Genomic DNA, 16,309 nt, shown 5'->3' on the forward strand with positions numbered 1-16,309 from the left:
GAGCCATGAAGAACAATGACAGGTCCTGAAAAGGAGCTGTCCATGCTGCATAGGGCTGTGCAGAAAGACTTACCAAAAACATGGGAAACTGAAAATGTAACTGCACTCAGGAAAATAGAGACATGAACTATACAAACTTGACATTTGTGATGTTTTTGAAACTTTGAAAATTATATGAAATATTAGTCTGACAAAGAAATATTAAGGCTACCAAATACACCTAAGAGAAAACAGTTATCACAAAATGCTAGGAGATGTGCCCACGTTCATTTTGCTTTTCAGTACAGTCCAAGCTAAGAAAACGACCTGATGCTTCCTATTCAGGTTGCTGCCTTCTTTTAGACATTTGTTGCTGCTATTAGATTCTGAGGCTGATAGAAAAATAGCACAGTTTGTAGTTGTGAGAAGAGTCCTGGGTGGAATACGAGGCAAAGTTGTCTTCAGTCCCAGTTCCAAGGAAGAGAGAAAAGCAGATAACATTGTGGGGAGGGAGTTGTTATGGCTGGGGAGAAACATACAGGCTATTTTGAGATTTTAAAAACATGATTGATATGTTTCTGCTACTGGTGAAGAAAGGAGTGTCATCATTACCAAGTACACTATCATAAGGAATCTAGGAAGACTCCCTTATTTCTACATTACAAATCCTTTCATCTTTTAAAAAAATTATGACCTGTAGAAAGTAAAACATATAGTAAGAGAAACCATCTGCAAATCTAAAAGACTCTGAGAATCCATTGAGACTGAACACTTATTCTGTGGAAGAATCCTGATCAAAACCTAGCAGTACTCAGAAATCGTACGTACACATCAATGCCTGGTGAGAGTTTCTTAGCCGGTTTGCCTTCATTGTCATTCTCAGGTCCATCTTGATGTTTCCTCAGTCAGGACTCGGTGGTGATCATGACAGGCCTTAGAGGCAGCAGTTCCTAAGCCCTCTGCCCATTAGCCAACTCTTGCTCCTCTGGCCCCCATTCTTCTCCATTCAAATAGCCGAGATACCTCCCTTCAGATGTTCCCACCAGCCTCTCAAACTCAATACATTCAAAACTTCAGCTCCTAATTTTTCTCAATTTATCTTCCATTCCTGAAATTCTCATTGCTCCAAGCTCCCTGCTGTCCCATAATCCTTTACTGCCTAAAGCTAACTTATTGCTGGAGCCTCTAACATTCCTATACTATTTTCTTGTATCTTACCACCACCCTGGTTATCAGTCACCTCTTAGGAAGTCTTGCTCAACTGGCTGACTGAGACTACATTTTTCAGCCAGTTTATGATTTCATCTGCATGTTTTGTCACTACCCTTATAAAAAACCCTGATGCTTCATAAGGCATCGTGTCCAGTCTCTCCTTCCTATATGCTTGGCTTTTGGGCTCTCCATGATCATGCCCCATCCTCTCTGTCCTCTCTCCACCTACCCCCCCCAACCCCACATTACACCCAAAATGTCCCTTTCTTTTAGCTGGGTAGCTTAGACCCATGTGTCATGTTCCTAGACCTCCTTCTCCAGACCCAAACAGCACGGTGCATGTGAAAGCACTTTGTAAATTGAACTGCTTCCCACAAATGTTGCCATTGTGCGTTCTGCAAAGCCTAGTTACAACTACCGTTTAAGCCTTCCCAGACCAGTTTATCTCATGGTACCACAATTACAGTGTTCCAAGGTGATAATACGTATGCCTTCTGACACCAGCAAATTTAATAGAACATTGTATCTATTTTCATCTCAAGATCTGATTTAGACACTAAATTAGCACTTAATTCATAAGCGTGTATCGATAGAGGGTTGTTTCATATTCAGTCATGTTGTGTATCCTCCCTAATTGCAATGCATCACTTTAGAGATGGTTGTTTAGAGATGGTTCCCAGACAATATGGGAAAATCAATAACAATTATATAAATTGGGCTTTAATCTCCAGGTCAAAAACAGAGCAGCTTTTGTTTCCAGGGCCTCTGCTGCATTATGAAATTGTACTGGACCCTCAGAGGTATTCTTTTTGTGGAGCAAATACTTCATTCAAGGAGTTGGCAAATGTTAGTGGAAAGGAAATTATAGTGGCATATGGCTTTCTTTCATTGCTCTGTTCCTTTTTCCTTTGAATTTGTGTGACTGCCAACCCACCACCATCCTTTCTTTATCCAGTACAAGTTCTAGCTCCAATATCTTATTTGAGAATAGCTAGCCTGCTTGTATGTCAGGATAAAACGAGAATATCAATCTAAGTTACTATTTCAGGGAAAATGGAAGAAAAACTGGAAAGAAGGACCAAAGGCCTGTTAAAAATTTAGCACATGCTGCAGAGCAAAGGAAACAACAGAATGAAAAGGCAACTTATGAAATGGGAGAAAATATCTTCAAACCATATATCTCCTCAGGGGTTAATATTCAAATTAAATAAGGAACTCCTACAACTCAATAGCAATAAAACCAAATAACTTGACTTAAAAATGGAAAAGGGAATTGAAAAGACATTTTTTCCAAAGAAAACATACATATGGCCAACAGGTACCTGAAAAAATACCCAACCTCACTAACCATTAGGGAAATGCAAATCAAAACCACAATGAGATAAGGGGAAAGGTGAGGGGATTAGAAAACAGTCGGTAACCACAAAATGGCCTCAGGGTTTTTGAAAAATAATTTGGGGAACGTAATCAATAATGTTGCAAAGATTTTGTAGGGTATCCGATGGACACGTGTCCCATTTGGGAGACCACCTCAGGGAAGATGTAGATGCTTGATCACTGCACTGTACACCTGAAACTGAACAATGGTGAATGCCAACTATAATTTTATATATATATAATGTGATGGCTCGGTGCGATGTCGGAGGGATAGTGGATGGGGGGATGTGGGAGGGGGGTCCACAGTGTGAGGGATATAAATGATGAATGTCTAAGTATTACCTTGTCTTGTGCACCTGAAACTAATAAAAAACAAAACAAAACAAAACACAAGACAAAACAAAACAAAAAAACCACAATGAGATATCACCTCACACTTGTTATGGTGGCTATTAACAAAACACCAAAATAATTGTTCGTTAGGATGTGGAGGAATTGGAACCCTTGCATACTGTTGGTAGGAATGTAAAATAGTGCAGCCACTATGGAAAATAGTATGGAGTTGCTCAAAAAATTTAAAAATAATTGAAATCAGATCTCAAAGAGATACCTGCACTTCTATGCTCATCACAGCAATTCACATCCAAGATATTGAAACAACCTAAATGTCCATCAATGGATAAAGAAAAAATACATAATGGAATAGTAGTCAGTCATTAACACATGAGAAAATCCTGCCATATGTGACAACATGGATGATCCTGTAGGAACATTATGCTAAGTGAAATAAGCCAGTCACAGAACAAGTACTGCGTGATACCATTTATCTGAGGTATCTAAAATAGCCAAACTCATAAAAATAGAATGGTGGTTGCCAGGCAGTAAGGGAGGGGAAATGGGGAACTGCTGTTTAATGGGTATAGTTTCAGTTATGTAAGATGAACAAGTTTTAGAGATTTGCCGTGCTTGTAGTTAATATTTTGCCTCTAGTTAACAATACCATATAATGCACTTAAAATTTTGCTAAGAGGGTAGGTCTCACGTTAAATGTTCTTACCACAATAATAATAAAAAAATGACCACATGTGGTTTTCAATGGACTTTGTTGCATGTTTTTTTAAGTTATCGATTATTTTCATTTTGAATCACTTGGCAGTTAGGGAAGTGAGACATAAGCGTTGTATGTCCTTGGGGCCTCTCAGGTGGGGTGGTCAGATTTAGCGAATAAAAAATATAGGATGCTGTACAGTAGTTAGGACATACTTATACCAAAAACACATTTGTTGTTTATCTGAAATTCAAATTTAACTGGGTATCCTTTATTTTATGGCAACCTTACTCTAAAGGCCAGAATCAGCCTTGCTGAGAGAGGTTAAGGAACCAGCATGAGACCCACTATGAGAATGAGAGCTGGGTATTTGACCCAGAGTCCAGGCTCTTTACCCTCATGCGAAGACATCTAAACCCAGTTTGCTCTTCTCTGTGCTCCTTGCAAGGCCAAAGGGGAGGGAAGTGGATGTTCCCTTAAGGGGATCTTTTAAGAGGCCTTGGGAATAGGTATAACCATGAAAGACCCAAACTCTGCTTTAGCTCAAAGTGGACAGGGGGAGTAGGAAGGAAGGAAGGAGAGAGGGAATAGGAAGACAGGGGCACAAATTCCACGGCAACTCTACAGGCTGCTCTCAGTCCTGGTTTGGACCGCGTTCTCACCCAACATGGTGGACCAAAGTCTAGAATGTCTGAGTTGTCATCTCCCACTGTAGATGGTTTCCATAGAAACACTAACTGAAAGGCCACCCAAAGTACAGTGAGGCCCCGTCCTTGTGCATTTTCACTACTGAGATGCAAATGCCCCTTTCCCAACCCAGCTTCCCAATGGCTGCCTTTAGACTGAAGGAGTCTGCATTCCTAAAATTGCCAGGTGCTAAACAACAATCAGCATTCCACTTTAGCTGCTACCTTTCTCTAATATCTTCATGCAGACATTTAATTCGGAAAGAACTACAAATTTCAGAGACATCAGCCAGGAGGTGCAGATCTCCACGAGGGTTTAGAAACATGAGCAAGGCACAGAAGAGGGACAGGGACCAGGACCCGAGTTTCTTATTTATCAAATTAAAATCTCACACAAATAGAAATTGAATCGATCACCTTCCTTACTGGAAAAGTAGGTCATTGATAAGAGAGGGAGAGCGCTCTCTTCAAGTAAGCTTTTGAAAAATGAAATCATTTTTCTGAAGCACCTGGGAGAGCAGCTGTTTTGGCCTATTGTGGGGGACTAAATGCAAGTTCAGAAATCTGGGTTTAAAACTTCTATTTCATTAGAAGAATATACGTGTAGCTTTTAAATTTTCCCTCCTTTGAAATTACACACATTCTTGCAGAAAAAGTAGTTGATCAAGGAAAACTGTCTTATTCCAAGGGGTGAAAATAAAATTGACAATATAACAAGAGCTAATTAGTTGTAGATTTTTGTTATTGTTGTTATTATTTTTGTGTGTGTGTGTGTGTGTGCTGCACAAAAAATGTCCTGACAGAACAAGGATATATCCATTTCCTTCCTTTTCTCCCTTTGTCCCCTCTGACTCCCTGGAGCCTTCTGTGATAAAGGCTTCTGTGATAAACAGCTGGTGACCTCTGCTGGACAGCAACAATTGCATTGCTTGTCTGTTGTAGAAATCAGAGCTTAACATTATTAGGAAGAAAGGAAAGTATTCATTCTCTGCTCTAGTTTATTATAGTGTGTAGTGATATTTTATTTCTAAAAGCTCAAAATGCAAAACATGAAATACTGTCAAGTAATTAACAGAATATTCAATATTTACAAAGATTCATTGAAAAACTTCAAAAAGGGAGCCAATGAATTCAATGGACATTTTAAACTATTTAATAGAGGTATTTGTTGTACATGTAGTTTTAGTTTAACATAACACAAAATCTCTCTGTGCAAACACTGAACCTGAGTTGGAAATGAAATCTGAACTGAAGAGATTTTAATAAACAAAATAATTCTCTTGAAAATATAAGCAATGATTCCCAGTTGAGGAGTTTCCCTGAAGTTCAGGGCTCAGTCCCAGGACAGGAATGAGGGAAAACTCCCTGCAGGTCAAAAGCTCTGCTGAAGTCATAGGATTGTACTTGAGGGCCCTTAGCCAGAGTGAGCTTTCTCAAACACCCCCGGAAGGAAGTCTGGCTGCTCAGGCAGTTTTGCTTTACATCAGCTGTTTAGGAAAGAAGAGAAGTCTTGCTTAATTTTGTTAAATGACTTGGACAGCACAATAGGAACAAAAATAATTTCAAAATGACAATACGATTGTCCCACATGTGTGGCTTCGATAATAATGTAAGTCAAACTTTTAATTATGCAATAATTGTAAGGCATAATTGTGACTTTAAAAATCTTAAAAGATATTCATTTTATTATCATTTGTAACAATTATTTGGAACATCTGAAAATGCGTAATTCTAACCTGAAACCAATGTGAGAGGTCAAGAGACATGTTTGTCGTCTGAAATGATTACCCACCCCAAAATGATTCCCTTTTCTGGGAGATATCTAAGGTGATTTATCTCAGTTAAGTCACCCAGATTACTTTACATCACACCTAATATTCTTAGAGTCTTACCTAATGATCAACTTACAAGTGTAGATTATTTTAATTTTTCCAAAGAATTCCTAGGTTTTTGAAATCGTCTTTCTAAAATGGTAAAGGGTTTGTCACTCAAACCATGTATTTTTCTTACTCCCTATTCCATATCCACCTAAACTAATACTTGAACCAGTGACAATGCCACTTCAAAGTGAATATGCAGAGCAGACATCCAGACGTACCAGGATAGCCGCCGACATAAATGGGATTATTGGTGTCCACTGAGGTGGACTGGGTGTGTGGACTCTCGGCATGAACGGCATTCCCATCGACGATCAGAACCACACGGTGTTTGCTCTTGTGAGCTTGCAGGGTGTGCCATGTTCCATCACAGAGACTGTTGGTGGCTTTGGGCTCATACATGGCCGTTATCCTACCAGCACCGTTGTTAACATGAAACAAGAGCTAGATAAACAACAGGCACAAGCACAGAGATACATATCTTGGTGAGTTTTTTCATATTTAAGGAACACACTCCATTTACATGATGTGCTTGGAGTGGATAAAATCCCAGTATTCTGCCAAAAGGGAGAGCAAACTATAAAAAACAATTGTTATGAAAAATAGCCTCTTAAAGGATTCAGATGCTGTCTTACCCCTGGAATTTCAGACAGGGCAAATGCCCACCTCCCATAGGTACAAGCCTGAACACTGTCTTAGCGCTGTGTTCTCAAAGCAGGAACTGATGCGTTTACTGAGGGGGGAGGTTCATAGCAGTTGCTAACACCTATGAAAGAACATTGATTAACTCCCTTCTGACAAACTATAGGTGCTCTACCACAGCGAGTGGTAGCACACAAAAGATGGGAGGGAAGAATTGTAAGTATACTGCTGTAAGGTTCTTATGCTGTATGTAAAGTTACTCAGTGTTATGTCAAGGTGGCCTGTGACAAATTAAAGATATATGTATATTATAAACCCTTGGGCTACCACTAAGAATGTTTTAAAAGAAACATTAAATAATAAGCCAACAATAGTGGTAAAATATACATCAGAAATTACATTTTTTGCAACTATTATACTTCTGATAACATTTTTCAGATGTCACATAAAAATGTGCAAATGGATACACAATTTGTCATAATTCTTTTGAAGTGCAGATGAGGAAAAAAGTTGGTTATAAGCCACAGTGTAGAGAGGCAGCAATATGATGTAGAGACAATTTTGTTTCTACATGAAGATGAGGTAAGTGGGGAGAAGAGGTGAAGGGCAAGTGGTCCTATGATTTTCTTATATTCTCCCCACCCTCATTCTAGGATCTCCGGGGAACCAAAAACCCTGTGAGGAGTAAGTAGAGAAATACTGGAAACAAGCAAAGAAGTCTGGGGGAATCTAGAGCACAGAAACTTATTCTTTGCCTTCCAGGAGGCAGTATCAGGAAGAGTGAAGCATCTTAGTCCCAAAACTACATGAGCTGATCACAGTGTAGTGGGAATGGTGGCAAAGTGCAGTGAGGTAGAGAGAGGTCTTGAAAAACCACCACTCTGATGCCCCATGGCTTGTGATGGCAGAGCAGACATTACCAAGTCTGGGGGATAGGAAGGTGACTGACGATGGAGAGGCAGCAGTGCCCATGACAGCTGGGATGGAAGCCTGATCTGCAAAGGACATTGGCCAAATCTCCAGGAGGAGTCCCCATGCACTGAAACTTCAGACTGCTCCTTACAACCAGCCAGGGACAACTGACCAAGTGCACAAAAGACAGGCTGTGTCTGAAGATCAGGAAGTTGAGTTATACTCACTGCTGTCAGGAGACAGCCCACAGAAAAGAAAAAGGACAATTAAGACTCTTTTCCCCCAAACCTTGCAAATAAGATGCATTCAGATGGCCCCAAACGAGACAGGAAAGAGAATGAGAACTGGAAGAACCTCTGAAGGAGGCCATTTTAAAGCAGAAGAGACGTCTGCTTAATTGTTGAGTTCATTTTGTTCCCAACACAAGAAGGACTTGAACCTGAAAAGCAGTAACGGAATAGTTATAGAGGGAAAAAAATTACATTTTTTGCATTAAAAAAACTAGACTGTGGTACATCTATCTCATGGAATACTCTACAATAAAAAGAAATGAACTATTGATACATGCAAAAACCTAGGTGAACCACCAGGAAATGAGGCTGAGTTGGAAAGCCAATCTCAAGAGGACATGTACTGCATGATTTCATTTGTATAAAACTCCTGAAATAACAGAGAGATGGAGAACAGATTAGAGATTGCCTGGGTTAGGATGCAGGGGGAGAAAACTAGAGGGGTTAGCACAAGACAGCGTGTGGTAATGGTACAATTAAGTGTCTTGACTGTGGTGGTGGTGACGTGAAGCTACACATGTAATAAAATTGGATAGAGCTACACACACATACGTGTATAAGTAGCATAACTTAAACTTAGTGGATTGTGCCAATGTCAATTTCATGGATTTGATGTACTTATTAGTTATGCGAGACACTAACACCAGAGAAGCCTAGGTGAAGAGTGCATGAGGACCTCCCTGTACATTTCATGGCAACTTCCTACGAATCTATAATTATTTCTAAATAAAAAAGTTTACAAATGTTAGGGAAAACGGGGCATCAGGTCAGCAACTTACTTTAAGATGGCTCAGGAAAAAAAGTTCTTTGTATTGTAGTTGTTAATTTTGCTTTGAATTTAACTTCAGAATTATAAAAGAAGTTATTTTTACAAAGCTTTTTAGGATTACCTATTTTTTAATATTAACTGAACCTTTTCTCCATTCCATTAAAGTGGATAATTAGAAATTTGGACCTAAGTATCTCTCAACTGCTCTGTCTCTGACCCAGGGGTGAGGGGCAACCCCATTGAGATGAAGCACCTACCTTGCCATTCACAATCTCTAATCCAATGGCATCCACTTTGGCGCTGCTAATCCCCAGGAGGACGCCATTCTCTGAGGAGGTACGAAACTCCAGTGTGATGTTCACATCTGATCGGACTTTGTAGCCTTCTTTGACTGGAAAACACAAGGAGACCCTCGAGTTAGGGGTGGGCTTTGGCCGCCCAGGAAGGCTCAGGCTCAGAGAGGCCTTGGGCTGGGCGGGCTGTGCACTTTTGCTCCTGACTGAGAGAGATTCAGGAGACCTGGCTCCAGCGCTTTTTCTGGATCCAGCTCCATCCCCACCAGCAAGTTACCTCTAACCTCTGAGCCTTAGCTTGCACATCTGTAAAATGAAGTGACATTTTTAAAGAAGACACACAATTGGGGGCTAAGCCAGACTAGGGCCAAGGCAGGCCCATCCTCTAATCTAGAGCCAAATAGGAAAAAAAGCAAAAGGGATTTGATCCAATAAAATCCCTTCATCATTTATTTATTTATTCAGAAATACTCTGTTTTCCCAATGTCTACATACTGGGTATGTCCTCATTTACTGAGTATATTAGTCAGACTCCACACTAAGTTTTTAAAAAAGTGGGTATTTAATTGAACAGATTTTTTATTCAGGTAATTTAAAAAGCTGAGATAAATTGTGGATATTAGCAATAGCAGGCAGTTCTTACCATACCCAGGGCTGAAAGGAAAATGGGAGAAGGTGGTGTTACCAGAGTTTGGAAGAATGAAGGAGAGATGTGTGCTACATATCTTCTCCCTCCCTCCCGACTGGAAAATCAGTTATCTAAAATGGGGAGGGAATGTCAGGTACATTTGAAGGGCGAGTTCTAAACCTTGAAGAATTTTTATTCTAAGGCAATGTACAGATTTAAATTCCTCTACTTCTCTTTGGTTAATATTTTCAATATTCTAAGTAGAGTTAATTTCTTTATCAAATATGACTTGCATTTATTTGGCTGGCTCATCTGGATATTCCATGCTGCTGATTTTTCATTCAAAGGTCTTTATTAACTTGGACAGTGACAGCATTCCTTACATAAATTTAGGGAGGGTAGAGATTAAACCTGCACGTTACCCTCTGCCAGGAGTTGCACCGACTCTGGGGGGAGGAAGCCTTTGTCAGGCCATCTGGATGGCACAAAAGCTGAGAAGCCTTGTACATTAGAAGCTGAGAAATCAGAATAAACAGGAACACTTCACTAAATGTGGTCTTGCTGCAGCCTTGTCCAGTGTGTCCTGTCCCATCATGTAATTCTTGGCTCCATATCCTCTTAGCGTGCAGGTGAATCCCAAAGATTTCTTTGAGATTGTTGATCATACATACCAAGAGCTGCATATCCACTTCCTTCAAAGTAAGTTCCTTCCTGGGCCTCTGCATAGCACCTGGTTACTGCAAATGCAGACACTGGGCTGCCCTTGTCCAGCTGTTTGCTGTTGACCGTCACCTCCCCAATGCAAGCGGGGATGCTGTGGGTGATCTAAGTCAAGTAATGTGAGAACGGATGGTGATGAATAGAACCAAGAGCAGTTTTTTCCTGTACTTCAACAAAACACATTAAAACACTATCTTTGGGTTTTTAAAATCTAATTGCCGCAATACTGCACATAAATGCCTAACTTAATGCTACTATATGAGTACCTTTGCTAATAATGCCATAAATGTGTTTCTCATTTTTTTGATTAAATATTATGGAAATCAAGAATGAGGAGCTTTCTAATCTGCAAATACAAATTCCATGGACTTTCCTGAACTGTACTGGGGCTAAGGGGTTGTGGAAAGAGAAATGTTCACTAATTAACAGGTGGGAAAGGCTGGTCAGGCTTCAAGGGGAAACCTCAGCACACAATCTAGGGATGAGGTTCGAAAAGTTTGCATCTTGCAGCCACGCCCCAGGTCCAAACAAGGTAATTTAAATATAAACATGTTCCTCTACAAAATAAACACTACCACAATAAGGTAAAGTGGGCCCCATACCGAAAATGCTGCTTACATTTCCAATGTTCCTGGCCCTGTAATGGGAGGGGAGGCCTCCCAGGTACAATTTCCCTTCCACATCCAATGTGGTGCCATCTCCCACTGTGGTCACCATGGGGGACTCCTGGCCATCAACCACCACGAAGCCCTTCCTTTTAAAGTACTCTGTCTTGACCTAGAGCAAAATGAAAACATCAATGATTTTTAAGGAATCAGAAAATTTTGATAATGTTTTTTGCAACTCTGTTCATTATGGCTGTAATACCCTGAATGCATCCTAAGGGATGGCCCAGAGTTTTACACAGCCGGTGGTGAGAAGGAACTGAGTCTGGCAGAAGACCGGAAGCAGGCACCGGCAATGGTGCTTCAGAGCAGAAAGCGCTCCAGAGTCTTAGTGATAAGAAAGCAAATGCCATGCTTTCAGGTTTGGCCCATCCACACCATGGATGAGCTTCATTTACTTCTCATCAAGTCGAGAGAGTTTCTGGTACTTTTCATTCACTCCACCAGTGAGTGCTGACTGCCTATGAGGTAGGCTCTGGGGATATTCCAGGAAGAAGAAAAGGTCCCTGTCTGTAAGGAGCTTACGTTCCATAGGGGAGAAACCAGACAGTCAGCGAGCAGAAATCAAAGGGAAAATTTCACTGCAGTGAAGCGCAGTGGACACCTGGGACAGATGGGACAAAACTCTGAAGGCGTGACCAGAAGCTTCCCGAAAGCGTACCGTGTGCCACTTGCCATCACTGAGCAGCGCAGGGTGAGAGACCTTTGTTCTGCCTTTCCCAAGATCAAACAGGAAGTGGAGGTGGCCCCCGTGCAGCTGGAGTGTGGCGTAGTCCACCTGGTTCTGGTGAGCCACGTAGTAAATCAGCCCACTGGAGGCAAGCGTTCGGATACTTAGCTGAACCGAGAGCCTGCAGAAAAATAAGAGCGCAGCCCTCAGAAAGGAGAAAGCTTGAACGTTTGCTTTTAGAAAATAACCTCAAAGAGAGGACCCAATAATTATTTCAACATTTACGTTTGCCATGTCAGGAGATAGAGTCATTCATTTACCTATCCATTCACTCAGCTAATGGTTACTGTGTCCCTTCATCTGCCAGGAACTGTCCTAGGAGTGGATGCTAAAGCCGTGAACAAAGGGAAGGTAAAGCTAATACCAGATATACACCAGAGTTAAAATTGGGTCGTGAGCAGGTCAGTGGTGGTACATGAAGTAGTCAGGCAGGCAACTCTGAAAGTAGGTATGTCCGCTGAAATCTGAAGGACAGACAGGAGCAAGCCCCACAGAGGCTGAAGGAAAGGCCTGCATTTTGTTTTCAGACAGTACAGAGTATGTTTAAACGATGGGCTTGGTCATGGTGGACAGCCAGGAATCCTGAACCGGGGCCATGTGGGAGATGGCGCCACGTAGGGGTGGAGGGATGGTTGCATCTAGGTGTCCTCCCACAGAAGGAAGCATGACATCACTGAAGCACACAGGGACAGGAAATGAGGGTGTGGCTCCATCCTCATGGATGAGGGGCTCTGGAAGGCAGTATTTGATTTTAAGTGCAGTGAAAGTCAAAGGAGGGTTTTAAGGAGGAGAGTGGGCATGACTTATATCTTAAAAGAAACCTCTGATGTGAAGAACAAATCAGGAGGGGACAGGGTGACAGCAGGCGTCAGGCAGGGAGCTGTTAAACAGTCCATAGAGTCTGGGTGGTGACTTAGAGCAGGGTGGTGGTGGGGGATGCGAGGAAGGTGAACTAATTCACGAAACGTTCTGGAGGAAGAAGCAATAGGACTTGCAGCTAGACTGAATTTGGAGAGTAAAAGACAGAAAATAATCTCTGGGCCTTGGGCAACCAGGTGAATGGTGGTGATGTCTGTAGACATGAAAAAGAGCAGGGTTGGGGAAAATTGTTCATTTTCTTTTGGTGTTTTGAGGTGGAGGAGCCTGTCCCAATCCACATGGAGATGTCAAGTAGCCAGTTGGTTATACAGCTCCTGATTCTAAGTGGAGGTCAGGGCTAGAGACGTGGGTGTTGGTTCAAATAGTATTTCAAAGTCGTTGGAATCTAGAAGGCCACTATTGGAGAATATGTGGAGGAGGCCCTGGGCCTTCTCTGATGGAGGAGGAGCCAGCAGAAGAGACTGAGCAGGGGTGGACAGGGAGAGAGCAGGAAATCAGGAGAGCGAGGGCCAAGGAAGTCGAGTGGCCAAGTGGGTATGATACTGCTGAGGGCCCAGCAGAGAGGGCACCCTGGGATGGGACGTGGCCACAGCAGGTCTTGGATGACTCTGGCAAGAGCAACCAAGGAGGGAGGGGAGGCTGCCGGGGTAGGTAGGAGAAGGGATGAAAGGTGAGGAAAGGCAGACAGCCACATAAAGCAACTCAAGAAGTTTTACTGTGCAACAGAGCCAGGATATTGTGTGTGTGTGTGTGTGGTCTCCTGGAAAGTTTGTTTTAAAAGTTAGAAACTACGAGAGAGATAGTGTTATAAGCATAGACACAGGTCAGTGCCTGGGTTTAAGTTTAAGCTCTTCTGTGTGACTCTGAGCAGATGACTTAACTTCCACGTGCCTCAACTTCTTTGTCTATAAAATGAAGATACTATAACCTTCCTCATAGGATCAGTATGAGACTAAGTTAGGGTACATGTGTACAATACCGAGACAGTCTCTGGCACAAGTGTTTGCTCCTGATTCTGTATGTGTGCTGGTGGGAATCACGAATAAAAGAGGGATAAAGGGATATTGCTGATATGCTGGGGAGGAGAGCGGTGACGGACTCCAGAAGGCAAGCAAGAGGGCGAACAGGACCCTTCCTCCATGGTGGCAGGGGAAGAAGTAGAGAAATGGGGACAAAGGCAGGGGTTGCTCTTTTTGGTAGTGGACAGATGAAGGAGTTCTCTCTTTTCAATGAGGCCGGTCATCAGCTGGGGCGTGAAGAGAGGCTATGGGACGTACAGAGTTTTGAAATCAGAGGAGAAGCTATGAACAATAAAAAATAGTGAACATATTTGAGAAATATATTGGCTCCTCATGTATTCTGGAGGTTTTTATCTGAGATTCGTGGCCATGACTTCAACGTCAAACACGTAGGAAAAATATAATGCATTTCCGCAGCCTTGTCCACCAGCTTGGGTTCTGGCACGGATTTAGGCCAAGTGTGGGTTTTACCTGTGGTCACGGTAGAAGAGACGAGAGCATCACGGGAGTTTGCAAAGGAACAGGTGTAATAATAGCACCCAACCTATCTGAGTAGGGGATCAACGGTGCTTCGGGGCTAGAGAAGGGGATGATGATCATGAGAATCACGAGGGCTTAGACGTGTTGATGTAGAGGAGGAACTGCGGGAGTGGGGAGTAACAGAGTAGAGATGAGGAAGACGTCGGTTCATAGGATGCTTAAAGTACAGTGTTAGGAGGCGGGATGGATACCTATGAAGCAGGCAAGGGTATGACTGTGGGGCGAGGGTAGCTGCGGAGAAAGGAGGAAAAGACCTTTGACAGATTGGAGCCAAAGGACTTGAAAGGTCAAGTGTTGGGTGGCTGTGAATTCCTGGAGAATGATGGAAGGAGTGGTAGAAAAAAGACAGTGATGGGGTAGCGGTCAGAGAGGGCAGCAACAAGGGGTGCGGGGTGTAGCAGAGTCTGGAGGCATGAACTTCAGATGAGCTGGAGATTAGAGGAGAAACGAAGGATGGGGTGTCAGAGGAACGTCAGCCTGCCTCAGGCCTTGAGATCGTGGGATGTGAGCTGGCGTCCCTTAATAAGGGTCCTGGGGACAGGCAGGTGTGAGGGCCAGAGGGCATATGCAGACTGGTGTGAGTGTGGCCCCAGGAATTTGTGGGGGAGGGCACAGTGAAAGAGTTTGGGTAGACAATCGCATCAGATTAGTGACTGCTTACAGTGGAATGGGGTTGAAAGACTAGATGATAATAAATGTAGGAATTATTTATACAGATACCTCCATGTTTCCTACACACACAGAGAGGCAGTAACCAGCCATCATCTAAAAGGGGTGAAGACAACCCACAGGAACCCCACTTGATCACGGTGTGAACATCTGATTTGCATAAAGGCTGCATTTCTATCTGGTTGCCTTCTCACTGCTACCACTTGGTTGCCAGGCAAGCACTCCATAATAAAATAGAAATAGCTGCTTCTGGAAAAGACCCATTGCTGAAGAATACCTTCCTGATTCATCTAGGAATGGAACACCTCATAAAGACTTCAGAACAATGCCTACCTCTTTCTAACAGCCAGCTGATTGAAAGGCAGGACAAAATGGCTGCTTTGCACGAGACCAAACTGGTGTGCGTTGGGGACATACTCTGGGGCTCCATCCATGGCACACAGATGCTGTAAGAAATGCACACGGACACTCAGCCACACTGCCAGGACCCCCACTAACACGGGCACATTTTTCCATGAAGAAAACATCTCAGAAGCAATCATATCAGAACACCAACGACTACAAATACATGTTTGCACTGGCTTAATCTTCTTTGCTTTAAATAACTTACTTGCCAGCCCTTTATCTCTCCGAGAAAGCAATTAGAGCATCTCTCACCTCACTCCCACTCAAGTTGACTTAAATTTCATTAGGCCTAAGTGACAAGGGTTCCCTCCTCCTGACACCCCTGACCCCAAAGGGCCTGAGGATATCGGCTGATGCAGGACAGCCACAGCACACGCACGGGGACACTAGAAGTGTGCACAGATGACAGGCCTAGCAGGGCCTCCAAGTTTGACGTCTAATTCCTCATGGACAGGAGAAGGTGCAGCCAAGAGGAGCCAGGCTGGAAGGGGCTCCCAGAACCCCCTGGGCAGAATGTGAGGAGCCAGAGACGGTGGTCAGGCACCAGCAGCTGCCCGGCAGCGCCCTCCACACATTGACTGCAAACCAGGTGAGGCTTCAGACCCAGTTTTCTGGCTCGGGCTGGGCAGATGCTCCAGAAAGCTGTCCTGAACTCAAAGACTGGCCCTGCTTGGAAGGAACTGCTTTTCACGTAATCGCGCATCATTTAAATAATTAGAGTGTATGGCTTCAACCAAGAAAATGGAGAAATCGGAAAAGGGAAAAGAAAATGAAAACAATGACTGCCATTAAAAATATTTGGTAAAAACTAGCTTTACCTAGATGAATCAAATCCTTTTTTTAAGCAACAATGATATGTACAATGGCTTATATTCAGTACTTATTTTCATGTTTCTGACTAAATCCACCAAAGTGATCATGAGTCCTTATAGAAACTGCCTGAGAGCTTGCTGTGTGGCAGCCAAATGA

General features: G+C 42.8%; 1 protein-coding gene across 2 annotated transcripts in view; it reads right to left on the reverse strand.

Annotated features, from left to right (window-relative positions):
- Positions 1–5,284: 5,284 nt before the first annotated feature.
- LAMA1 (laminin subunit alpha 1) overlaps positions 5,285–16,309 on the reverse strand; it is a 161,869-nt gene continuing 150,844 nt past the window's right edge. The window contains exons 57-63 of one of the 2 annotated variants that reach the window (XM_081078720.1): positions 15,269–15,381; positions 11,760–11,949; positions 11,052–11,210; positions 10,385–10,538; positions 9,050–9,183; positions 6,401–6,623; positions 5,285–5,789 (exon numbers count right to left, since the gene is read on the reverse strand). In XM_081078720.1, the coding sequence (XP_080934846.1) occupies positions 5,629–5,789; positions 6,401–6,623; positions 9,050–9,183; positions 10,385–10,538; positions 11,052–11,210; positions 11,760–11,949; positions 15,269–15,381 (1,134 nt within the window). In that variant the 3' untranslated portion in view covers positions 5,285–5,628. Of the gene's footprint in view, positions 5,790–6,400; positions 6,624–9,049; positions 9,184–10,384; positions 10,539–11,051; positions 11,211–11,759; positions 11,950–15,268; positions 15,382–16,309 lie in introns of those variants that run through there. The other variant, XR_013995283.1, reaches the window with a different exon arrangement.

This window comes from Rhinolophus hipposideros (genome assembly GCF_964194185.1).
Source record: "Rhinolophus hipposideros genome assembly, chromosome: 17".
Lineage (NCBI taxonomy): Eukaryota > Metazoa > Chordata > Mammalia > Chiroptera > Rhinolophidae > Rhinolophus > Rhinolophus hipposideros.